General features: G+C 37.5%; 1 protein-coding gene across 12 annotated transcripts; it reads right to left on the reverse strand.

The window, feature by feature from the left end:
• Positions 1-2,085: 2,085 nt before the first annotated feature.
• LOC135626312 (protein SUPPRESSOR OF FRI 4-like) lies at positions 2,086-26,205 on the reverse strand. 12 transcript variants are annotated; one of them, XR_010492308.1, is made up of 8 exons: positions 25,814-26,205; positions 24,903-25,000; positions 6,311-6,437; positions 5,815-6,167; positions 3,397-3,554; positions 3,233-3,286; positions 2,917-2,998; positions 2,086-2,843 (listed from the first exon to the last, which is right to left on the reverse strand). XR_010492308.1 is itself a non-coding variant. In XM_065131532.1 (8 exons), exons 1-7 carry the CDS (start codon positions 26,002-26,004, stop codon positions 2,427-2,429), a joined length of 1,053 nt encoding a protein of 350 aa, XP_064987604.1. In that variant the 5' UTR covers positions 26,005-26,205; the 3' UTR covers positions 2,086-2,338; positions 2,409-2,426. The 12 variants fall into 12 exon arrangements, 5 of the variants coding, with proteins under 5 accessions (XP_064987604.1, XP_064987605.1, XP_064987603.1 ...); XR_010492304.1 differs by having other exon boundaries at positions 2,086-2,338; positions 2,409-2,498; positions 2,632-3,286; XR_010492306.1 differs by having other exon boundaries at positions 2,086-2,358; positions 2,409-2,498; positions 2,632-3,286.
• Between the last annotated feature and the right edge of the window lie 258 nt (positions 26,206-26,463).

Genomic DNA, 26,463 nt, shown 5'->3' on the forward strand with positions numbered 1-26,463 from the left:
AAAGTCTTGCTTATCAATATATGAGGGTTGTGTACCACTGAGAAGAAATTTCAAGTGCAAGTACCAGTGAATCCCATAGGGGGACTTAATTATATAGAGGTATGATCGGAGCGATTGAAGAGTTGGACTACTCCAAAGCTTATATTCATTTAAAGGAGCTCAACAAGTCAAAGAACAAAACCGAGTAAGTAAACGTTGCTACGAAGGAAGCAAAAGAGAATAGAATTGGCGTGAGCCTTATAATATGATGGTGGAGGCCATGCATTGGAGTTGCAATTTATCTTTTCATCGACCAAGGGAGATTGCTCAGAGAACAGATAGATGCAAGGTGAATCTATCGATCGTAAAGAAAGGAACATAGATGCAAAGTGACGGATAGTAGGGTCATGGGTATGGCAACGTTATAGTGTCGTAGAGGCGAAACTTCTATGGAGTCATCAATCCCTTTCTCTTATGGAGAAATAGTGTTTGGTCGTGATTGAGATCGAGAAGATAGAGATAATAAAAAAGATAGTACAAATCCCAAAGGCAACCAAAACGATTGGAGATTTGCTTCAAATTAGGATAAAATTTTACTTTTTTTTAGGTAAAACTTCTTGTATTCTTAAAAGTTCAATGGCAATGAGGAGATGAATTGCAATAGCTAATTCAATGTAAGGAGTACAAATACTTCAGGTACTTCGGAAGTGTGAGCAAAGAACAGGTGAAGACTAGTAACTAGCTCGATGCATGAAGTATAACCCTCGAAGAGGTGTACAAAATCGAGTAACCTTTGCATTCTCAACTCCTAAAAGAATAAACGAAACTAAGTACCTTGGTTCTCTCATTTAATCCAATAAAGAAGCTATGCAATGGTTCAAAAACCCTTCAAAAAAACTTAGTTGAAGACAACAACAGTCAACTCCTCATCAATAGTGATCGTGCTATTGAGAGTAAACTATCTACTTCATTTCCCAACAGAATACCAATTGAACGTAAAATCGTTGTAAACCTACTTGGAGGCAATAACTACGTAGAAGAGGAATCAATAAACAAATTTTACAAAGAAAAGACCTCAAAAACTTTAAAATCTAGGAGGCAATAATCATTAAAGCTTTAACATACACATCCACCCAATTTAAGCGACATTAGATGTTTGAGAGACTGATACATAACAAAGATGATCATTTTTCTTCATTTGAAGGATTCGTAGGAGCTAACAAGGTTTAGCACAACTCGATCGACCCGACACCAAAATCAAAGTTATTGGCGAGTTGAAATATAGTGATGGATCAAAGGTCGACTACTCAATAATAGCAGTAGAGAGTAGTTGGGAGCCAAGAGACACATTATAACTGGAGCAGAAGATTAAAGATTCAGCAAATGTGAGGAGATACAACATTTGTAAATGTAAAGGCTTCGATAAAAATGTCAAAAAAATAAGTAGAGAAGAATGTCATGAACAAAACTGTGAATATGATGTTCGATGTAATGCTCGTGTATGTCCATATCTTTCGATTTTGTTCATGCTTAACACAACATATAGAGGGCTTAAAATAGGCTTGACAACCCTATTTTGGTTGACTTTTGTGATCATTTCAAGCTTATACTCGAGTGACATACGACTAGATATACCTTTAAAGCGTCTGGTTCATTATATTATTTTGTAACAGTACCATGCAGGCACTTGTGAAGAATTTTGATCATGACAGATCACCTTAGATCTTTTATCATATGAACTATTAAAAGTTTACAAAGTCTATGCTTACAATTTACAATACCTATTATATATTTATCAAAATGATTAATCTCAAGTTAAAAGAATTCTTTAATCTATTTTTTCTTTTTATAGATCCTTAAAATACTAAGAGATTTCGAGAAACTGATCCTTGTAAACCAGCAGTCTTCGAAGAACCAGACTATCATTTCCCCATGATTCATTGTATTGCATATACGGATTGCATGCCAACCACACTGCTGCTGCTGCACAAGGATTCCACAAGTAGAATTAACCCAAGTGGAATGCTATCACAAACTATAACAACCACCACCCCCCGCTAGCATCTCGACACTAGCCATCAATGTCTTCCCATTACAAGATCCAAATTGTCTACTCCACAATCAAATTAAAATCATTTTAAATGGATTACATTAAGATGGAACACCCTACTTGGAACAAGAGGAAGATCTTCTATGAACCCAGTCAAACTGTTTAGCAACATTAACTGCCACTTTAACATCCAACTCATATCATTAAGTTTAATCAATAAAATGGTCTACCATCACCATTTGCACCTGCCCACTGCCGCGACAAAAAACTCAACCAGGCTTCCAAAGTCGGTCACCACCAACTTCACCACTGCATCATTCAAAATGAAACTGCTGCTTGATGATGATAAAGTCCTAAAATCGCAAGAGACTTCACTTACTTCCAGCACTGGGGAATACTAGAATGTCATACGGCCAGCAAGCCGTCTCTCAGATATTCTTCTGTCTATAGCTGCATCGATGGAGCTCATCTGTTTTAACACACAACAAGAACAAATAAATCAGACCGACGGAAATGGTCATCCAGAAGATTATTGCTACTCTTCATGCTTAATTATCTAACTGCACAAGAGGAAGCAAACTTGCTTCTGAATGAAAGCTGACCTGCATCAACTCTGGTCCCACACTGATCAAAAACAGATAACAACAAATGCTACGTATTGACAAAAGCCTGCTGGCATATATTCTCGTTCCACCCAAGCCCCACGCTCATTAAGAAGCAATAGGGAGAATGAATACCATATAAAAGAAACTCAAAACTTAATCAGAACACAATACATACATTTTTGCATGGTCCTGGTGCTAGGTTGAGAACCCTCGAGTCATTTGCAGCACAAACTTGTCAGATTTGTAACACTAACTAACAGCAAAAATAATGTAAATACCTACTTGGAATCGTTTGATGCCCCACTAAAAATGAGACGATGGGAATGAAGAAGAATATCCTTTTTCCCATCAACCAGTGTCATAACTACAAATTAATTAGATAAAAGGCCTAGTAGTAAAACTCAGAAGAGCCACAAATGCAATTATTCCATAATAGACTGTATTATCAAGATTCAGATGGAGTTATCAAATGTAAAGTACATTAAAGTATAGCCCAAAAAATCTGCAAGGATTTCTTTCTTTTTCCCCTACCTATTTGGATTCGCAACCAAGTTGCATATCCATTAGAATGAGTAAACAAAAGGTAGTAATAACTTACCTGGCTAGTTTCATCATGCACCTGATACTTTGCTAGAGACATTCTTCTTTCCTCCTGCATGATAATCCCATGTTAAGGAGCCATGTAAAATCAAGGAGAAAGTATTTAGTAACAAAATGTGAAGAAAAGGTCCAAAAAAAGAATGTTGGAATTAGAAAACATACCATTGACATTGCTTCATCATCCCATAACAAGTAGACCTCATTTGTGGTAGGATTAGAAGGAGGTGGTTTGTTGGATATTACAGGTGGAGGTCCAATTGAAGGATTCTCAGTGTTTGGACCAGATGCATACATATGTGAGTTTGCATATGGCGTACCACCTAAAAATGATTGACGAAGTATTTACAGAGTCTAAGATATGATGTTAGCCTGAAATAATTTTAAAGAATCTCGGAGTTGATATACATTCAATATATCAACCTAAGCTTTTCTGTTCTAGCTAAGATGTTCATATACACAATATACAGAAGAAATGGAAACAAGATGCAAAATTGATGAGAATTTATAATGGATGCAAGTTTTAGCAGTGCAATTCGATCTGGCTGGCATAGATTAAAGGACTAACATCAATGGAAAATAGTTCAATCGGTGGAGTGGCTGTAAACTACTCCATAAATTTATCTCCCTTTTAACTATTTGTTCCTCTTGCAATGATAAGAACATAACCATTCATTCCATAATCAGATGAGCAAAAGAAACGATATCGAGGAATCCAAGCTAAAAGGAAATCTAGGACTGCGGTACTAAAAGATGAGAATCAATTAGTTTGACAAAGGCAACTATACATTTAAAGTAGTAACTCCAACAATGAGCTAAAAGACTAGTATATCTAGGCTCCAAATAATTTGCCTCAACTTCAGTGTCTAGAGATGTAACATTTTGTCACTACAAGGTTTTCAATTCATCTTCAAAGGAACTACCAAGTACTGGTTTAAAATTGTGCAGGTTGTTTTCCCTTGCCAATGGTACAGAACTGGATGCAGACCCTTCAATTTAAACAAAGACTACGGAGTTCCACATCATTCAAGACTCGGTGAAGAATAGGTTAGATATATTAAATGTGTCCTCATGAGAAGGAAGCCTTAAATTTGAAAGGGTCTCAATCTGATGTGGATGACAAATCATCTGAAGCTCAAGAGATACTCCTGGTGTTTTCCATTTTTACTACTACTACAAATTTTTTGACTGTCTTACTTCACCGCAAGAATATGCGTCTATTTGCTAATACAAAGCAAATTTTTTTTAATGGTTTAACATATATGTTTTAGTTAGAGTCTCATTCATAATAAAGATAATTCTAACTTCTCAACCTCAATGCAAATTCTAGACATATGAGCTATATGCAGAAGCTAATTCAAATGCAAATGAAGTTTCTTCTTTAGAATTCAGTTGACTATCCCTAAACCTTCTTTTTTTAAAAAGAAAGTAAATATATTGCTTCAAAATTCTGTTACAGCCCACCCTTTGCACATCAAAATGCAAGAGTGAACTCAGTCCTTGCACAACATGCTATTTTAGATATTTGTCCAAATGCAAGTCACCTAATAGGCATTTTGGCAAGGATGGCTGAAGCAAATCATCTTATGTCCCAACCTCATATTCACTAAAACCATTAACGAAATTTACATAAATCTTTTGTATTCCCAGAGAAAACAATAGCAGTCGGTAACCTTACTGGTGATGAACCAGCAAGTACCAAAATTGCATCTAAATTATCAAGTTTGGATTGTGCAACTTTAGTACCAAAACCTTATGATCAGAGAATTATTTCAAACAAAAGGATTAAACATACTAAAAAGGTTTCGAGGAGACATTTAGTTGGTTACACTGGAGTGCGCACAGCTAAAAGATCATGACTTCGAGTCTTGCTGTATGTGCCAAGTATGCATATTATGTAATAGTTGAGTGGCATACCAAGATATCATAACAAACTCCAACTCAATAGTCACATATTTTCCTAATAGAATAATTTCAAACAAAATTGTAAGATTAATTAATAGGATATAGTGTATGCTTGCAGAGTACTTGATAAACAAAAATGAAGCAACAAAGAATTCAGTTGCTGAGGTAAAGGTCATCACAATTTAACAAAACAATGTTGCTACTTCATATAAGGAGACATCAAGATAACATAATAAATAAGGTAAAAAAACAATCTAGGTGTTATACATATCATTTATCATTAAGAAATTATTTTATTTTTGTGCAAAGGGTAAGTGACGAAGGTGGGATTCGAGCCAAGACCTTGCAAAAAACTATCAAGATCTTTACTGGCTAAAATAGTTGACACCGTTGAAATTACTTTTATTGCTACTACTGAGAAAATATTTAGAAAAAAATATAAAAATAATTAGGTCCATCTGCATTTTAGGGCAATATTTTAACATGTAGCACATCTTTCAATTCCCGTCATGTGTGATTAAATAATTTGATCTTATTTATGAAAGAATATAGATAAGTAATCAAACACTATGAAACTCAAAAGTCAAAACTAAAATGTGAAAATAAAACTCTGGAATGTTAGGAGCCACATTACTACTTGCTACAGCAGTATTTGATAGAGAATTGCATCAGCTATACCTTTCAACATTGTTGGGGAGCTTGATGAAATGATTGCAAGTGAAGATGTTGTCAAAAATGGAGACCTCTGAGCAGGTGCACCAGCTGGACTGTGGATTGGAAATAGTGGTTGGGATACTGCAGGTGGTGCAGATGAGGGCAGGCCAGGTGGACCAGCTTGAAGTGGTGATTGAAGTCCAGGGGCAGAAGTGGAGGTCATAGGAGCCGTAACATTCTGGACAGGAAATAATGGCTGTTGTGGTGCCACAACAGGTGGAGGTACTGAAACAGCCAATGGCGGTCGAAACCAAGGCTGTGGTTGAGCAGCTGGAAGAGGCCATGTTGGAGGCATCACTGGAATTGTGGGATTGTATCTGATTAAAAAGATACAGAGCATGTGAGAGGATGTACTATACGAAAATAAACACAGGTGATACAAAGTGAATTTATTAAAAAGAACAAAAATCTTAAGATTATAACACTTCTCCATTTAACCAGCAAAGTAACAAGGATGTACACTGGTGGAACTGAACCATATAATGTTGGGGGAGGGAATCTGATGCCCAGTGGACCAGGAACCACTCCACCAACGAGCCCAGTGGATGGAACTTCCAGTTTAGCTGCCTTTACTGATACCTCTTCATCTGCATCAGAATGTCATAAAGAATTACTGAGAAAACATTGAACGACACCACAATTTCGAGAATGCACCCTGGTTTCTGAGGAAGATTACTAGTGTCTATTTCCTGTTTTTTGGACAAGGTCAATAATGTCAAATGTAGTTTTTTGTATAGGAAGTACAATAGTGACACTCATATCATAGCAAAGTATCTTAAAGTTAAATGTATTTCCTGTAATTAGCAAGCTACAGCTTCCAGTCTCTGCTCAGCATTATGTATCTTGCTGTTTGATCCTTAATAAAATATTTTTTTGTTCAAAAAACTAAAACCAAGCTTATCAAACTCAGCCTCTGAATTTGGGCTGTAGGATTGTGCGATCTTACAATCCACATCAAGCCCCGGGAGTTGGGAGCTGACTCGACTTCTGAATCGTAAACCCAATGGAATCGGGTTGACTCATGAGTCAACTCGATACAGTGGGCTGACCCATCCGAGTTGACTCATGTTTACTAAGTTGATTCAACTTTTCATTTAAAAGATTAAAAAAAGAAAAAGAAGCAAAGGTGCGTGCACGAGAAGACAAAGGGACGAGCGACGAGCAAGCCCTAGACTGTTCGCTGCTCCCACTGCCAACATCATTGCCCGAGCCACCTCCTCTCAGCTGCTACTTCAAGCCGCCACCTCATGTCATCTCGTTAGCACTGTTCTCTCCTCTCTTTTCTCCTCTCATCTCCTTCCCTCTCTTGTCTGTTATCTTCCCCTCTCTTCTCCTCCCATCTCCTATTCTTTCCTCTCCTCCCCTTTGTTATACTCTCCACTCTTTCCCAGTTTCCCTGTCCTATTTTAGCCCCTCCTCCCCTCTTTTCTCATCCCAACTCCTTCCCTCTCGTGTCTCTTGTCTTCCCTTCTCTTCTCCTAATACCCTCTCTTCTTTCCTCTCCTCCCCTCTATCGTGATCTCCATTCTTCCCTGCCTTACCTTATCCTCTAGCCCCCTCTCTACTCTACCTATCTCCTCCCCCCTCTCACATGATCTCCTCTCTTCCCTTCTCCCCCCCTCTACCGTGATCTCCTCACTTCCTCTCTCCTATTCTGTTCTCTCCTCCCCTCTCTTATTTCTCAGGTATCCAGATTTATTTGTGAAGAAAAAAGTTATAATTATACATGATTAACCAACAATTCTTTGCATTCAATTGTTCAGACCTTGATTCATGTGGATGGATGTTGAATAAATGCAAAATTAGAATAATATTTTATTTTTTCTGAATGTGTATTTCATTTTCTTAATTTTTTTCAAGAAATGTTCTTTGGTAGAAACCATCATGCAGGAGCTCTCATCAATGAAGAAAAGGTTTTCTTTCTTCGTTCAATATGTAAAGTAGATACATGATATGAATTGCAGTCATTGTTTGTTGTTTATGATTACAACATAGGAAGAAAGAAAAGAGAATTTTCTTTTATCTAGTGACTTGTTATTTGTTAGTATTTGTCAGTTTGTCCAGCACACTATTGTATAATACAACAACTAGATTGATAATTCTAACTTTCTACTTCAAGTTTTATCAACAGTATACACAGTTCATTAATTATTACAATAGAAATATCAACGCTCGATCACTTTTTTAATCTGAGATCATCTTTGAATTGTGATCCTCAAGTAGTAAATGAGAGACTAATCAAAGCATTGTAAATAAAAACACAAAATAGGAAAAATATTCTTCATTTGAATAAGAGACAATACTATTTAAGTATGATTATTAACCTAAAAACAAATGTGCGTTATTAAATATTAACAAAAAATTATAATACATTTCTACAAGTATATGTATATTTTAAAAATAGTTTGTATAAACTGTAGGATCTTACAATTCTATGATTCCGAGTTTATGGTCCCTTTACAATCCTAGCTAGGTAGGAAAGCAAGTTTGACATCCTTGAATAAAACATGAGTTTAACATCCTTGAATAAAACATTTAATGTCACCAAAAAACATGTAACCCAAAAACAATAAAAACATGCACATGTGTGCTCACGGACACATGTAACAAGAAATGTCCATGTGATTTTCCTATGCAAAGTTTAATATCACATGTAACAAGAAACTAAGAGTTCAACAAAAGAAGCATTTTGAATTGAAAAAAAAAACTACAACTAAAAGTTACATCGTGTGGATTATCTATGGATAATGGATTATTTGTAGATAAGTTGTCACGGACTTAGTTGGTTTTGCCTTGGACGTATGCCACCTTTGCGTGTCTATATGCAAAGGTCAACCTCCACGTAATCTCTCAAGGTCCTCTAATGACATACAAAAGAGAAAACGGATTAAAAAATAAGACAATGCACGTGCAAAGTGCCACTGTTGCTTTATCGAAGAGTAAACTCGGGATTCACAATTAGGCATTTTAGCAAACACTTGATAGGCCCTACAAAATACAAAAATGGATTTCACAAGCTTTGAATAAAAGCGTGACAAAAGAGTTTAAGATAATTTGCTCCCTACGACACCGGTGTGAAACCATACGATGAACCAACCCAAGACACTACGAAGCCCCACCAACCATGACACCTGGGGGTTCCAGGGGTTTGAGATGACTGATGTTTTCTGGTTGTTTACTGCTCATGGAAATCCCTACAAGTTATGAGCTGGAGGCTTCATTTTTAGAGATTTGCCTCTGCACGACAATCACATACAAGCTATGCTTACAAGTCAAAATAAGCTACAAAACCCTACCAAAATGTAGCTATCATGCCTACTACAAGCCTAGCCCCTTACATGTTATCTAAGGCACGAACAAAAAAGAAAAAGCACAAACATTATATTGATCATGTTCACTACAATCAGTCTATGATAATCCCCTAACTTATTCCTTCAATGTCCTCATTAAAGCCTTTGTGGACGCTTCATCTCCTTGCCTTGTTACATCTTCAATCTTGCTTTAGCTACAACACGCCTCCCGACTCCCAAATGGCCCAAATGGTCTTTCGATGTTGTTATGTAGTTGAACTTTGATCCATCACCACTGCTTCATCTTGCCACTCTAATGTGAGTCAATCAAGTTGTGTTGATCTTCGTACCTTCCTTGTTGTGCACTAATCCCTCGGACGTCTTGTGTCGATTAAACTAGATGGATGCTTGCTCGAGCTCTAACAAGGATCACCTTAAACAATCTAAAGTTTTAAGGACTTGTCCTCTATAAAATTTGTTCATCAATTCCTCTTTTGCTTAGTCATCACCTTCAAGTAAGTTTGCATCACCTCTATTTAAAGCTGCCACTCTCTTGGGAAATAAAGTGAACAAACTACCTTTGGTAAACCCAAATCCGTTATTGAGAATTTTGACAACTGTCAAATAATTAAGAGCAAGGTTTTTAATATCGTTCCGTACCACTCGGTATGTGTGATATGTATCGGTCCACCAACTGACTAGCACACGGACCACCCACTACCGAGCGGTATCAACCTGGTTGCAGTGAGGAAGAAGATGGCATTCAAAGAAGAGGGAGAAGCATCGAAGACGAGGGAGAAGCGTCAAGAAAGAGTACCACGGAGTCATCGATACGCCGTCACCAGCGTCTTGATGAACCTGAGCCCGTTGAACCTCGGTGCAAACTTGTCTTCCACGCCCTTTCTCGTTCCCGATCTGACACCGCCCTCCCTTGACGATCCTGATCTAGGAGGTAATGTCAAGGAGAGTCGTACATCTTTGGAGGGGGAGCTAGAGGTGCGAGGATCAAGGGAGGCGGCAACGAGAGTAGCGGAAGAGGCAGCTGCGAGGAAGGCAACGAAGACCCTAACCTTCTTCATCTCCGAACGATCTCCTTCGTCCACTATTGTCGGCCGCAAGGAGAATCCTTCTAAGTCATGCGTAGACAGTGCTTGAATGTGAAGTTAGACATACAGTATCACTAAAAAAAATATATAAAATTTATATCTTTTTATATAAAAAATATAAAAATAAAAATTAATATATAAAGATATAAAAAGATAAAGATACGACATACCGAGCAATCGCCTCGTTATTATCACCTTGTCTTTCTTCTCCCCATCTCCTTGACGTTGAAGGCCGCATACGAGGCGACGAGGAGAAGGACAAGGTGACAATGATGAGGCAACCACTCGGTATGCCGTATTTTTATCTTTTTATATCTTTATATATTGATTTTTTTTTATTTTTATATCATTTTTATGTAAAAAGATTTATATTTTATATCTTTTTTTAGTGATCCTGTACGCCTAACTTCACATTCAGGCATTGTCTATGCATGACTTAGAAGAATTGTCTTCATCAATGCACTTAGGATGGGGATAGGGTGGAATAATGCCATCGAAGGTTTATATATATATATATATATATATATATATATATATATATATATATATATATATATATATATATATATATATATATATATATATAGTACCACTCGAAACCAAAATTGAATTTTATATTTTTTTCCAAGTGTCCCGCTTGGTACACCGTATCGTACCAAGCAAAGCTTAGTACACCGATATAGTACAAAATTTCAATCTTTTATTAAGAAAACTAGAGTACACGATCCCTCAATGAGAGCAAGGGCTTGGCGACTCAACGAAAGTCCCACCTCTATAATGCCATGGTGCTTTCTCATGCCCACGGTCCTATCATCTATCACTTTGCATTCATGTCCCATCTCTTTGTGATCGATAATTCTACCATTACAATATTATGATACTCCCTTTGAGTCCACCTTCATTCTAACTAATGTTTGATTTTGGGTAGCTAAGTCCCTTTGGATTCATCATTGTTTTCTCACCCCTTAGGACCATATGCTTCAACATCTTCGTGTTCTCTAAGTAGTTTATCTCGATACAACACTATAACTCTCATGCATGACCTCTATTATATGATAGGGTTCACACTGATTTTACTCTCCTTTGTCCTTGGTAATAACATTCGTTGGCTCGATCATATCCACTAATTGTATTGGGTTCTCTTAAGCAAATATAGTACTTGCACTTGAAAGGTCCACCACTATAGTATTGCACCTTTATCCGCCAATGATCAAGGCTTTCATCCGATGCAAATTTGGTGCATGCATAGAAGACCCGCCTTTGTGATACCATGTCATTCACTACTTGAATTCATAACCTTTCTTTCTATTATGTTGCTCATCAGAGCATTGCTCTCCAACCATCCCTTTGGGTGATCGAGCCCCCCACAGGACTTTTATTGTGTCACATTGCCTCGACTTGTTCCATTACGATCTATTGCACCACATCGCCTCTTGGTGGTGTCTTCATTGCCCTTTAATCTTGGTGTCTTGAACTCAGACTGCAATCCCTCTTTATGCAACATCTGGCAACACGTCGTAGGCCCTCCGTCACTTTTGATTATGTTTGCTCCTTTGGCAATCGAACTTTCATCCATTTGCAACATCCAAACGTCCATGTGCAACTCTAGGTTGGTATTTTGTTGAAAATTAATGCACCATTGTTTAGATCCTGAGCCCCTACCTAGAGTATAATCTTTGCTGCACACACCAACTCTCGTGACAACTCGAATGGTAGAACTTCAACATATTCTTCATCGTTGCAAGTTAAGTCAATCCCTCACATTAGTCCTTTCATCAATTGTCTTGTCGAGTTAAGGTGTATGTGCCACAAAGACCCCTTTCACTTTGGTACCATGCAAGACGAGTTCGCCTTCTCAAAATGAGGAAACTAAGGAACGATATTATCTCGTTCTTATCTTTACAAGAGTTTATGTCCTCGACCTCTGTCCAAGGAAAGCTCCACGAAGTTGGTGCTTTCGCTTCAAATTATATCTTCTAAGTCGACTCCCTTCATACTTCACTAAGTCCAATCCAAGATGCTTTGCTCAACATTTAACATTTAAATGATGGTGGCCTTTATGTCCATTCGATGGATCAGCCCTTCATTGACCCTAATGTTCACCTTATTAGCTCCTTGGCTCCAAGTGTACCTTAATCTTTCATGTTGCTCTGAAGCACTCCCCCACTTGATCTCGCAATACATCTACCAATACATTACCCCATATGATATCTTGCGATGACTTCTTCACTGCTTACATGATTCTAGCCCCCTTCAAGCTTTATGAAGCATCTGTCTTAAGATACCTCCCTTAGAATATGAGGTTTGCTACACATGAATCCTTCAAGTTTCGATGACCATCATCTCCAAAGAATACTTCGTCTTGCCAAATTGTGACACTTTGCCGATGCCATCCTTCGCTGCACCCTCAAGGCCTAGCAATATGCAAAACTTGCTATATAACTTGTAGTCTTAAGGATGTATCCTTTTCCCTAATGTCGAAGAGAAAGTTGCAACATTCTATAATGTCGAATTTTGATCACCTTGGGATGGCCATGAACACCCCTTGTCCATATATAATCCATTGCATGAGGACCGAATTTTTCAAGTCGACATTTTCCCACCTCTATAAACTACGCAATTCTTCCCGTCATCGAGCAAACAAATCATACTTGCATGGTCTCATACTTTGCTTCCCGCTTGCATTGAGCACCATCAAGTTAGGTTGATGATGTGAAGCCAAAATAAGAACTCAACAATCCCAACCTTCGTGTGCTATGTGTTCTTCCTAGCTTGCTTGTCCTCGTGATGTCTCTCACGTGAAATTTTGACTATTCCTCTAAATGTGAATCTTAATTATATGCTCCATTGAGTGACTCCTCTCCTTGTGTCTCTACGCTCGTTTTTACCATTTCTCCAAAATGAGGACTACTCGCCATACATGCCAAAGTACTTCATAGTCCTCGTGGTGCCTCTCGTGTGAATGTTTGGTCTTCCTCTAAATGTCAATCTCGAATACTCGTTCCATTAAGTGACTTCTTTCTCTATGTTTTTATGCTCGTTTGCACCATTTCTCCAAAACAACTGTGCAAGGAAAAACAACTCTCCATACATGCAAAGTACTTAGTATGCTTGTCTCACTTTAATACAATCTGTCACGGACTCTCAGCTAGTTTTGCTTAAGTCGTATGATACTCTTGCTTGTCCGTTCGCAAAAGGGTCAACCTCCACCTCCCTATAACCTTGTAGGTCGCTTGGGATCCACAAAAGAGAAAATAAATTAGAAAATAACCCAACACTAAGGCAACTATCGTATGACTTAAGCAAACAAGACATGAAAGCAAACACTTAATAGGCAATATGCCACCAACAAAAGTCCACTTGCACAAATGCTCCTATGACTGCTATAGAACCATGCAACATACTAACTCAAGACACTACCCCAAAGCCTCATCTAGCCATGTGCCACTTGAGGGTTCTAGGTGTTGAATCTCGAATTTGATAATGAAATCAATTGGTAAATTGCTTGACCTAATCTATGTATTGAGATAAGTGTGCATGATTAACTACGATAGCAGTAAAGCATAAAACAGATGATGTGCCGAAATTGAAGATTCGGATGATGTACCCGGAGCTTGCCGAGAGTTCGTCAGAAGATCGCCAAGAGTTCGCCGGAAGCGCTCCGGAAGACTCGTCGAGAGAAATCGACATACCGAACTAATCACTTGCCTTAATCGTAGTTAGTACATTAGTTGAGTTAGGATTGGGAGGTAATCCCATTAACTCAGATAGGGGCCAACTGGGCCCTTAACAACTGAATTGGGCCGGATTGAACAGCCCATTCAGCACCTGAAATCATGGTCGGCGGTGGCACCGCCTGGGAGACCTAGTCTCCCAGGTGGTCTGGGCGGTGGTACCACCTAGACTGGGCAGTGGTACAGCCGATAGTTAATGCTGTCATCGGTGGTACCGAGCTCTGTCAGGCGGTGGTACCGCCCAGTGTCAGGTGGTAGGCGATAGTACCGCCCAATAATGGCGGTGGTACCGCTAGTACCCCGAAATCTGGGGATGTGACACTTTTTTGCTCCAATTCTGAAGCCAATTGGGGCCTATAAATACTTCACCCTTTTTTGTGTGAAAGGGCACGAAAGTATTGGCATAATCCGAATTCTTGAGTGTTAAAGTGTTGTAAAAAGTGCTAGAGTCCTCCTCCTCCCTTTCTAAGTGTTGAGATCATTCAAGAGAGGTGTGAGACTTATAAGGGTTAGTCTCCTAAGCCCATGAAAAGGAGAAAGTGCTGTAAAAGGTGGTTGTTCTTCGTCTATTGAAGGAAGGCCATTAGTGGATGCCGGTGACCTCGATGGAGGAGGAATCCGAAAGTGGATGCAGGTTACAACGACCGAACCACTCTAAATTCTGGTTTGCATTTCGTCTTGAGCAATTTACCTTTCTTGCAAGTTACTTTACCTTCTTACTGCTTTCTCTACGCTCCCATACGCTTTCAAGTTAAAATTTTTATGAAACGATTTTCGTCGAAATCGGGTTTAATCGAAATGAAGACTTTTGAAACGGGAAAGTTTTCCGATGCACTAATTCACCCCCCTCTTAGTGCCGCTCTTGATCCTAACAATTGATATCAGAGCAAGGTCACTCTCATTTGGTTTGAAACCCAAGAGAGATGGCATTTGCCGGCAACCTAAAGGGTCACTCAATTACACATCCGCCCATGTTCAATGGAACGGATTACACATATTGGAAGACTAGAATAAGGATTTTTTTTATTTCTATAGATTTTGAGCTATGGAACATTGTCGAAAATGGTTTTCAAAAGTCTTCTCTTCCAATGAACGATTGGAATGAGTTAGAGAAGAAAACTTTCGCTTTAAATGTCAAAGTTGTGAATGCCTTGTTTTGTGCTTTGGATAAAAACAAGTTCAATCGCATGTCCATTTGTGAAATGGCTTTTGATATATGGCACACACTCGAAGTGACTCACGAAGGCACTAGTAAAGTAAAGGAGTCGAAAATTAATCTTTTAGTCCATACTTATGAGTTGTTTCGAATAAAACCGAGTAAGACCATTGAAAATATGTACACCCGATTTACGGATGTCGTCAATGGTCTAAAAGGACTTGGTAAAGGTTTCTCGGATTTTGAACTTGTTAATAAAATCTTCCATTCCAAAGAGTTGGGACCCTAAAGTAACGGTCATTCAAGAGGCCAAGGATTTAAATAACTTTCCTCTCGAAGAACTAATCGGGTTACTAATGACCTATGAGATGACTTGTAATGCTCATAAAGAGCTTGAGAACAACCTTCCAAAGAACAGGAAGGATATGACACTAAGAACTCAAGAAGACCACTTGAAAGAAAATTCAAGTGATGAGGACCTTGATAATGACTTGATACTCTTAACAAGAAAGTTTAAAAAATTCATAAAAAGGAATAAATTTAGAAATGACACTAAAAATAAATTTGAATCTAAGAAAGAACAAGTCATATGCTACGAATGCAAGAAGCTGGAACATTTCAAAAGTGAATGTCCCCAAGCAAAAAAGAAACAACCAAAGAAGAAGAAGACTCTTAAAGCAATGTGGGATGACTCAAGTGCATCCGAAGAAGAGGAGCAAACCAACACCGAGCAAGTTGCTCACTAGGCGCTAATGGCTATTGGAGATGAGGTAAGCAGTTCATTAGATGCAAGTTTATCTTTTGATGAATTACAATGCTCTTTTCATGATTTATTTGATGAATGCAAATTAGTTAGTAATAAATATACATTGTTAAAAAAGGAACATGCTTCTCTTGATAGTGATTTTGATAGACTAAAAATTGAGCATGATGATAGTTTAGCTCCTTGCATAAAATGCGATCAATTAGAAACGGTTAGAAAGGAAAACTTGCTACTCAAAGAAACCTTAAAAAAATTTAAGGTGGGTAGCAAGTCCTTGAACATGATCCTTGCCACTAAGAGTCACGTTCATAAAAGAGAAGGAATCGGCTTTGTGAGTAATACTCATAAAAATCTAACCATATTTGTTAAAGGCCCTACCTTGCATGTTTCACCCCAAAACAAATACAACTTTTGTTACAAATTTGGACATGTTGCGTACAAATGTCCATTTAAGAAATATAGTCTACATAAATTGATTTGGGTTCCTAAAAGAACCTCAAATGACTCAATACAACATGATAAGTTGTGTAGATCGATTTTTGAGGCACCCAACGACAAATGGATACCTAAAAATCATCCTTTTTGATAGAAATGTTTACCATCACAAGCTATGAGCAAGAGATGGTACCTTGATAGTGGATGCTCAAGGAATATGACCGGAGATCCATCTCAATTCTCTAAGCTCACTAGCCTAAATGAAGGATATGTCACCTTCGGAGACAACAACAAGGGTAAAATCATTGGCAAAGGAACCATATGTAACAAATCTAACTTCTTTATTGAAGATGTGTTATTGGTTGATGGCTTAAAGCATAACCTTTTGTGCATTAGTCAATTGTATGATAAATGATACATCATTAGATTTGAATCCAATGCTTTTATTATTAAAAAAACCACAAAAAAACACATCTATGATTGCCCTAAAACAAAATAATGTATACACTATCGACATTAATGATCTTTGTAATGAAATGTGTTATTCGATTTTGAATGACGATGCTTGGCTTCGGCATAGGAGATTAGGTTATGCTAGCATGAAACTAATCTCTTAAATCTCATCTAAAGAACTTATAAGAGGAATTCCTCACATAAAGTTCGTTAAAGATAATATGTGTGATGCATGTCAACTAGGAAAACAAATAAAATATAGTTTCAAAACAAAGAACCAAATAAGCACCTCTAGACCATTGCAATTGATCCATATGGACTTGTTTGGACCAATTGCTACATCAAGCCTAGGAGGTAGCAAATACGCTTTTGTCATCGTGGATGATTATAGTAAATACACTTGGACTTACTTTTTGGTACACAAAAGTGATTGCTTTAGGTATTTTTCTAAGTTTTGTAAACTTGTTCAAAATGAAAAAGGTTTTATGATTTTATCAATTCAAAGTGATCACGGTGGTGAATTTCAAAACCGTGATTTCTAAGAATTTTGTGAATCTAATGGATATAACCATAATTTCACTACTCCAAGAAATTCTTAACAAAATGGAGTAGTAGAAAGAAAAAAATAGAAACTTACAAGAAATGGCTAAAACCATGTTAAACGAACATAGCCTTCCCAAATATTTTTGGGCCAAAGCCGTAAATACGATATGTTATGTCATGAATAGGGTTCTAGTAAGACCATTACTCTCCTTTGGAACAACAAAAAACCCAATGTTTCATATTTTAAAGTTTTCGGGTGTAAATGTTTTATCTTGAATGAAAAAGATGCCATGGAAACTTTAATGCAAAATCCGATGAAAGATTTTTTCTTGGCTATTCTTCTATTTCTAAAGCATTTCATATTTTTAACAAAAGAACTTTGGTTATAGAAGAATCTATTCATGTTGTTTTTAATGAAGTTTCCGGAAATAAGAAAAATAATCTTGATGATGATCTTAATTTTGATACTTTGAATTTAAATTAAACCATTTCTCCATCTAGCAACTTAGATACATCTTCTTCCAAAACATCCTTACTTAAGGAATGGAAGTATATAGATGCTCATCCTAAGGAGCTAATCATAAGAGACACATCAAAAGGGGTTCAAACTCGTTTTTCTCTAAAGAATTTTTGTGCCAACGCCGCTTTTCTCTCCCAAATTGAATCTAAATGCATTGACGAGACCTTGAAAAATGATTCATGGCTTATCGTAATGCAAGAAGTGTTGAATCAATTTGAGAGAAATAAGATGCGGAAGCTTATTCCGAGGCCAAATGACCATTTAGTTATTGGTACTAAATGGGTCTTTAGAAACAAGCAAGATGAATTTGGTATCGTGGTTAGAAACAAGACTAGATTAGTGGTCAAGGGTTTCAACAAAGAAGAATGTATCGATTATGAAGAAACCTTCGCTCTTGTAGTATGATTAGAAGCCATAAGGAAGCTCCTTGCCTATGCTAGTAGTAATAATTTTAAATTATTTCAAATGAATGTTAAAAGTGTTTTTCTTAATGGCTTTATTTCCGAAGAAGTTTATGTTGAACAACCTCCCGGATTTGAGAATGATAATTTTCTTAATCATATGTTTAAATTGACTAAAACTGTCTATGGATTGAAACAAGCCCTAATGGCTTGGTATGAGAGACTTAGCTCATTTCTTATTCAAAATAATTTCTCTAAAGGCAAGGTCGATATCACATTATTTATTAAAAATTTAAAAATAATTTTCTTATTGTTCAAATTTATATTGATAATATTATTTTTTGGGTCGAATCTTTATGTGAATCGTTTGCAAAGAGTATTAGTCTAGAATTTGAAATGAGTTTGATGGGGGAACTAACCTTCTTTTTAGGCTTACAAATCAAACAACTTAATAATGATATTTTCATTAGTTAAACAAAATATGCATTAGATTTGCTAAAACGATTTAATATGGATAGTTCGAAGACTATCAATACTCCTATGAGTACTTCCACTAAGTTAGACATTGACGAAAGTGAAGAAAGCTTTGATCAAAAAGCTTATAGGGTATGATAGGCAGTTTACTATTCCTCATTGCAACTAGACCAGACATCATGTTTAGCGTAGGACTTTGTGCTAGGTTTCAATCTAACCCTAAGCAATCTTATTTAAAAGCTGTTAAAAGGGTTTTTAGATACCTAAAAGGAATTCCTAAACTAGGATTATGGTATCCAAAATCTAAAAATTTTGAATTGCTTGGTTATGCCGATGCTGATTTCAATGGCTGCCAAATAGATAAAAAAAGCACATCCGAAATATGTCAATTTTTAAGACACTCACTTGTCTCTTAGTTTTTCAAGAAATAAAACTCGATTGCATTATCCACAACCGAAGCTGAGTATATTACAGCAGGTGCATGCTGTGCGCAAGTTATATGGATGAAAAATACATCAGAAGATTATAAAATTTACCTTAAGAATATTCTTATAAAATGTGATAATACAAGTGCAATATGTTTAACATAAAATCCTATTCAACACTCTAGAACTAAACACATTGACATTAGACATCACTTTATACGAGATCTTGTTAATAATCATGATGTAATTTTAGAGTTTATTGATACAAAATATCAATTAGCCGATATCTTTTCAAAACCTTTAAATGAAAGGCAATTTGATTTTATTAGAAGGGAATTACGGATGTTAAATTGTCTGAATACATGAATTTATTGAATTTCGAACTTTCTCGATTTTTTTTATCACTCACTTGAATCATGAACTGTGCAATAAGTCATATGAATCTTATCATACGCATTTTCTTTTACGATGTTTGCGTACAAATTTTGTATGATGAATCATGAATGATGGTGCGAATTTTTACGTGATGCGAATCTTTATATGATGAGCTTATAATGTTTAAATGAGTATGTGCACTACACAATGATAAAAATCTTGCAAGACGATCTTGATTTACATAAAGTTTCAAAACATAATTATCAAGATCATGATTAGTTTTATAGATCTCCTCTTTAGGAAATGGTAAAAGGAAACGTAGGAGATATAAGATTTTGATTCATAAAGAAGATCTCAAGTAATTCCAATAAACCAAGATCATAATTAGGATAAAAATTCATTCAAATTCAAATCGTCAAATCAAAATCACTTTCAAGAAATTCATAAAAAATGATCAAATAGATTCATTACAGTCGATAAGATAGAGAAAAAGAATTTTCAAGAAACATGCTTTTCTCTTTTCAGCCATTTCAATTTATATAATTTATTTCATAGAAGCATGCCTTTTTCATTTATGAAAACATGCATCAATGTTTAGGATCAAAAGACATTCTCCCAATCCTTCAAGTAAGTGAACCTATCTACCCTAGACTTGTTATGTTATTTTACAACAATTTACATGTAGATGAAAACGAAAAGGTATCTACCTATCTCTTAGGATCTTAGGACATCATATAGCCATTACGGATAGCATAATTTGCAATCTAATAGGAATTACAGAAAAAGAAAAAGGCTGTAATTTTAGAGGCCAATGGGATGAAAAATCAATTGGGACAACTTATTCTGAAGCCTTAGGAACCATCTTCGGTAATCCTAACTTGTCTACTCTTCCAAAAAGCTGTGAACATTTATTACCTTTCAACACTAAACTACTTCATCACATCTTGATAAGCATTATAATTCCAAAATAATATCATTATGATGAAGTTAACCAAATGGAAGTAGGAATGATGTATTGGATTATGAAAGGACATAAAATTTGTTTTGGCTACCTAATTCAGCAAAATATGATTGAACTATCGAAAAAGAATATGATGCTTCCATATGGTGGCCTGATCATAAGACTAATCCATGCTTATGACATATTTATCCCACCTGACGAAGAAGTTATGAAACTAGATAGATTTAATGTCATAAATAGAAACATACTTCGAAGATTAAGGTGTATATTCAGAAATGGGATATGAACTAGATTATCTAGAAGGACTGATCCCCTTCCACTTGAACCAGAACCTGAAACACCAATATTTAGGGGTAATCAATCTTCTCCTACTGGTCCCTTTGAGGCAACACCTCCAGCAGAGCAAGTCCCGCCCTCATCTATCAACGACATAGGGACTCGAATGGATCGATTTGAACAACATCGAGATAGATTTAAACAACGTCAAGATCAAATTTTAAATGAGTTGCAGCAGATTCATCAACAGCTTAATACCTTATTTAGACATTTTGACTTGCCACCATCTGAAGAAGCTGTGTATGTCTTTTTACTGATGACAAAGGGGGAGAAGTGGATGAAATCCCTATCTTTTATTGTGCTTACTTTGATGCTGTAATCTTATGTTGTTTACTTTGATGTCGTAATCTTAAAATGATGCTTACTTTGATGTTGAAACTCTGTGCTGAAAATTTCTATAACATTGTGATCTTTTCAAATGCTAAAAATTTCTTTGATGTTGTGATCTCTTTATCATACAAATGATGCATTATCGGATTATGAACTTTTGAATGCTACAATGCAATAATGATGATATTTCATACAAAGAGTGATGAAAGGTTCTGTCGAAACATTTTATCAAGCATTAAGTGATTGTGCATTTAATATCTTGATGACTTAAAATTATGGTGATGCACAATGCATGTGATTTTTAAATCAAAACTTGAATTCAAGGTTGTGAATTCAAGTTTGTATGACATATAGATAGGGGGAGTTAAGGTTAACTCTCACCAATTGGTTGACATCATAAAAAAGGGGGAGATTGTTAAATCTCGGATTTTGATGATGAAATCAATTGATAAATTGCTTGACCTAATATATATGTTGAGATAAGTGTACAAGATTCACTACGATAGCAGTAAGGCGTAAAGCAGATGATGTGCCGGAATCGAAGATTCGGACAATGTATCGGGAGCTTGTCAAGAGCTCGTCTAAAGATCGCCGAGAGTTCGTCACCGGAAGCTCGTTGGAAGATCGTTGAGAACTCATCGGAAGATTGCCAAGAGTTCGTCGAGAGTTCGCCAGAAGCGCGCTAGAAGACTCGCAGAGAGAAATCGACATACCGGACTAATCGCTTGCCTTAATCGTAGTTAGTACATTAGTTGAGTTAGGATTGGGAGGTAATCCCACTAACTCATATAGGGGCCAACTAGGCCCTTAACAGGGCTGAATTGGGCCGGATTGAACAGCCCATTCAGCACCTGAAATCATGGTCGGCGATGGCACCGCTTGGGAGACCCAGTCTCCCAGGTGATCTGGGCGGTGGTACCACCTAGACTGGGCGGTGGTACCACCGATAGTTAATGCTGCCAGCGATGGTACCGCCCCTGTCAGGCGGTAGTACCGCCAAAGCTCGGTCTCCGAGCTTTGTCAGGCGGTGGTACCGCCCAGTGTCAGGTGGTAGTACCGCCCAATAATGGAGGTGGTAGTACCGCCAGTACCCCGAAATCCAAGGATGTGACACTTTTTTACTCCAATTCTGAAGCCAATTGGGGCCTATAAATACTTCACCATTTTCTGCATGAAAGGACACGAAAGCATTGGCATAATCCTGAATTCTTGAGTGTTAAAGTGTTGTAAAAAGTGTTAAGAGTCCTCGTCCTCCCTTTCTAAGTAGTGAGATCATTCAAGAGAGGTGTGAGACTTATAAGGGCTGTCTCGTAAGCCCGTGAAAAGGAGAAAGCGCTGTAAAAGGTGGTTGGTCTTCGCCTATAGAAGGAAGGCCATTAGTGGATGCCGGTGACCTCGACGGAGGAGGAATCCAAATGGATGTAGGTCACAACGACCGAACCACTCTAAATTCTAGTTTGCATTTCGTCTTGAGCAATTTACCTTTCTTGCAAGTCACTTTACCGTCTTACTGCTTTCTCTACGCTCCCACACGCTTTCAAGTTAAAATCTTTACGAAGCGATTTTCGTTGAAATCAAGTTTAATTGAAACGAAGACTTTTGAAACGGGAAAGTTTTCCGCTGCACTAATTCACCCTCCCTCTTAGTGCCGCTCTTGATCCTAACACTAGGTATCTAAAATGGCTAACGTTTTTTGGTCACTCTCTCATGAAAATCTCTGCACATTGCAAATTAAAGGTGTCATTTTTCGATAGTTTTGCCTCTACACGACAAGCACTCACAAGTTGTGCTTATAAGTTAGATAGGGCCACAAAACCCATCCAAATTGAGGTACCAAGCCTATTGCAAGCCACTTACGTACTACCTAAGGCATGAATAAAACTGAAAAGCACACACATCACATTGAACATTTACACTATGAAAGGTTTGTGACAAAGTACTTGCATGTTTCTTTTATATCATTTCTGACAAGAACATGCCAAGGCACATAATGACGTACATACTCCAATATTACCCTAGCCAAAGCACATCTTAACAAGTAGGGCTCTAAAAAATGCAATCCCATTTTTGCACAGCGCATCGATATCGAGGGTGGATTTGGTAAAGAAAGGCTTTATCTTATCCAAAGTATAGATAATTCCAAAGGGAAAGGCTTTATCTTATTTAAAGTATTAATAGTTTTGAAGAGCAAATCTTTGTATCTTATTAAAAGCATTTATAGTTTCATAAGAGAGCAATATTATCTAAAGATATTGGTGCAAAGAGAAAACCAATGATTTAAAAAGCACTAGGCGCCAAGGTCTAAAAACGCCCGAGGCGCTAGGCGCTCGCCTGAACGAAGTGAGACGCTAAAATATAAAAATATATAATATAATTAATAAATATAATTATTTAAATAAAAATATGATATTAAATTAAAAAATCTTACAAAATCATAATATCACATTAACAAAAAATCTTCAAATTCAAAACAATAACAATAATTTTAAATAAATAAAAATTAATAATATTAAAATCAAAATAATATATTATTAATCGAATAAATAAATAAAAATATTGTTACTAGTATATAGTTAACAATATATTATCGAGTTGATGTGAGAAGAGGTAATAGCGAGCAACGATAACGGGAGTGGGAGAGGCGAGCGGTGAAAGTGGCAGCGGTAGCAGCGAGAAGCGGTAGCTGGAGCGGAAGCAACGAGCGACGACAGTGGCAGCAGCAGCGGTAGCAACGAGCAGTGGCAGTGGGAGCGGGACTGACAAGCGGTGATAGTGGCAGCGACAGCGATAGTGGCGAGCAGCAACAGCGGGAGCGGCAAGCAACAATAGTGGCAGCGGTAACAAAGGGCAGTGATAGCGGTAGCAGCAGGAGTGATGACAGTGGCAGCGGTAGTAGCGGGAGCAGGAGTGGCGACAGTGGTAGCAGCGAGCAGCGACAGTGACGTGTAGGGTTAGGGTTGGGAAGTCGCGAGAGGAAGGTTGATATCAATGCTTTAGTTGGTTCGATTGAACAAACTAAAGCACCGGAGACCGAACCAAACCTAAAACGCTGGTTCGATCACCTGGTTTAACCCAGGCGCTCGCCCGAAGCGCCCGATGCCTGGGCTCGAGCAACCGCCCAAGCGGCGCCTCTTTGAAGCGCACCGCCTGGAAACGAAGTAAGGCGCTCGGGCCTTGCCTTGCCTTGCCTCGCCTCAGCGCCTAGGCGAGCACCCATTGAAATCACTGGAGAAAAATATTATCTGTAGAAGCTCATAGTGATCTCACTAGATCCAAATGTTAAAAATAAGAGTACAATTAGATTTCTGAACAAAGGGACGTGTTGGCTCCTAATTCATTAGATTCACTTTTGGCTCCTTATCCATTTTGCATGAGTAAAAAAAGCTCTTGAAACACAAGATCAAGTAAATATGGACAAACAACATCATTCATCACTAGCATATCATAGCAAGTTCTATAAAGAGAATCTCTAGTATATGCAAGATAACAAATACTGCATTTAAGAGCCTCGACGTCAAGAAAATGGCAAATCAACATAAAACCCACATAATGAGTATAATGAAAAAATAAAATTTTTAATACCCAAAAGGCATTAACAAGAGTATCAGCGAAAATTGATATTATACGTTAGAACAAGCTAGAAACACTATAAAAAATACGAAAAAAACAAAAATTAAGAAAAAATTATCTGCACTAGTTTGGCAATTTTATTAGACTAATCAGAAAGAAATAACATGGAAAGAATATTACCCTCTCCATAGTGAGCTGCTAAAATATGAGGAGGAATTCCTTGCATTCCATAAATCTCGATCTCTGTTGATTCTCTATCAGGTTTGGCATTGGGAACTCTGAATGAAAGTGATTGAAATTCAGAGCACAAACCAAGAACACTAGGATGAAAATTTAATCAACACAATGAAAAAGACAATAAAATGATAGAGATCCACCTGTGAGACAACCAAGTGACATGCTTATCATGATTCTTGGCATGGAACACACATTAGAGTCGAGCTAGTAACCTATACCCTAAAGGTATGATCCTCGATTATTGTTCAGGATCAATCATGTGGGCTCCAACTCAAGGTCAGCTTTGTCAAATATGACCAATACACATGCAGAATGTGTAAAAATAATCTATTTTGAATCTACCTATGCATTGACAAAAAGTCACTATGGCATAGAAAGGTTTGGTAGGCATGCATCTAACAGAACTGAGATGGTCAGTGGTTTGGATCGTTATTAGAAATGGTTAATGAAACAATTAATGAATGAGTGCTCTTTATATCATTCAATCTTTTTTTTTTTGGTTCGACGATCATGAAAAAATATTCTCAAAATAACGTGGAACCTATGTATCTGAAAAACATTACTGATTAATTAGAATTATAATTATCGATTAAGGGCACAGAGGAAAATGAAAATCGCTCATCAGGATTTAATCCCAAAAAACGAAAACAAGAACAACAACCAAAATAACATTCTTTAACATAAAAAAGAATCAGCAACCCACATATCATTCATCGGTCACAGATCAGGGGCATCAATCGAGTTCGCCATCATATGCAGAAAACAAGACTACGCAAGCATAAGGCAAATGATCTTCGTCAAGAAATGATTAAGGGTTTTTTGAAGCGATTGTGGAATCGGGAGCGAGGGTTTACTTGGTGACCGTCTCCTTGTGGACCTGGAGGACGTGGATGGCCATGCCACCGGCGGTGGAGAGCTTCTTGTGACATACATGGCACTTAAAGTGCTTGGCCTTCTGATGCTGGACAAGGATCTTCTCGTCGTCGAACACCCGATCGCAGTAGTAGCACCACACCTTCGACGGGCGCTTCTTCTTCTTCCCCATCGCTGCGACCCTTTATCGTAGGAATCAGTTTTATGGATGTCTCTTTGTTCGATCGGACGCCGGAGCGTTCGGAGATCAGGGTTTTGGAGACAGCCGATCAAAGAGGAAACCGAATGGAAGAAATTTCCCGTATCGAAAATAAACAGGGGAAGACGCAGCGAGCGGCAGACTGGTTTCCTGCGCTCCTTGCGTTGAGATTTGCGAACCTCCGAACCCGATCGATGTTAATGCGGGTTTGGTAACATAGGGTGGACCCGGTAAGGAAGCAAGTGCGGGACCCGTTTTTCGCGGAAGAAGTAATAAAGAAGCCAGAGGTCTTTGGAGCTTTCGGCTTCAGTTGAGAGGAAATTTCTGTGATATAAATCGTGGTTCCCTTGCTATATAAAATAGAAACAAAAAGAATATATAGGATTTTGAAATGCCAAATTAATTAAAAATAACTTTTTAACAGTCCTAAAA

The sequence above is a fragment of the Musa acuminata genome, chromosome BXJ2-11 (genome assembly GCF_036884655.1).
Source record: "Musa acuminata AAA Group cultivar baxijiao chromosome BXJ2-11, Cavendish_Baxijiao_AAA, whole genome shotgun sequence".
Taxonomy (NCBI): Eukaryota; Viridiplantae; Streptophyta; class Magnoliopsida; order Zingiberales; family Musaceae; genus Musa; species Musa acuminata.

Excerpts from the sequence above, each read along its gene's own strand:
- LOC135626312 (XM_065131530.1), bottom strand. The coding sequence starts at position 26,004 with ATGGGGAAGAAGAAGAAGCGCCCGTCGAAGGTGTGGTGCTACTACTGC. Across the intron at positions 6,438-24,902 it reads AGCAGCTCACTATGGAGAGG|ATGAAGAGGTATCAGTAAAG; the intron begins GTAATATTCTTT and ends ATTCTGATGCAG. Across the intron at positions 3,555-5,814 it reads CTCCCCAACAATGTTGAAAG|GTGGTACGCCATATGCAAAC; the intron begins GTATAGCTGATG and ends AATCATTTTTAG.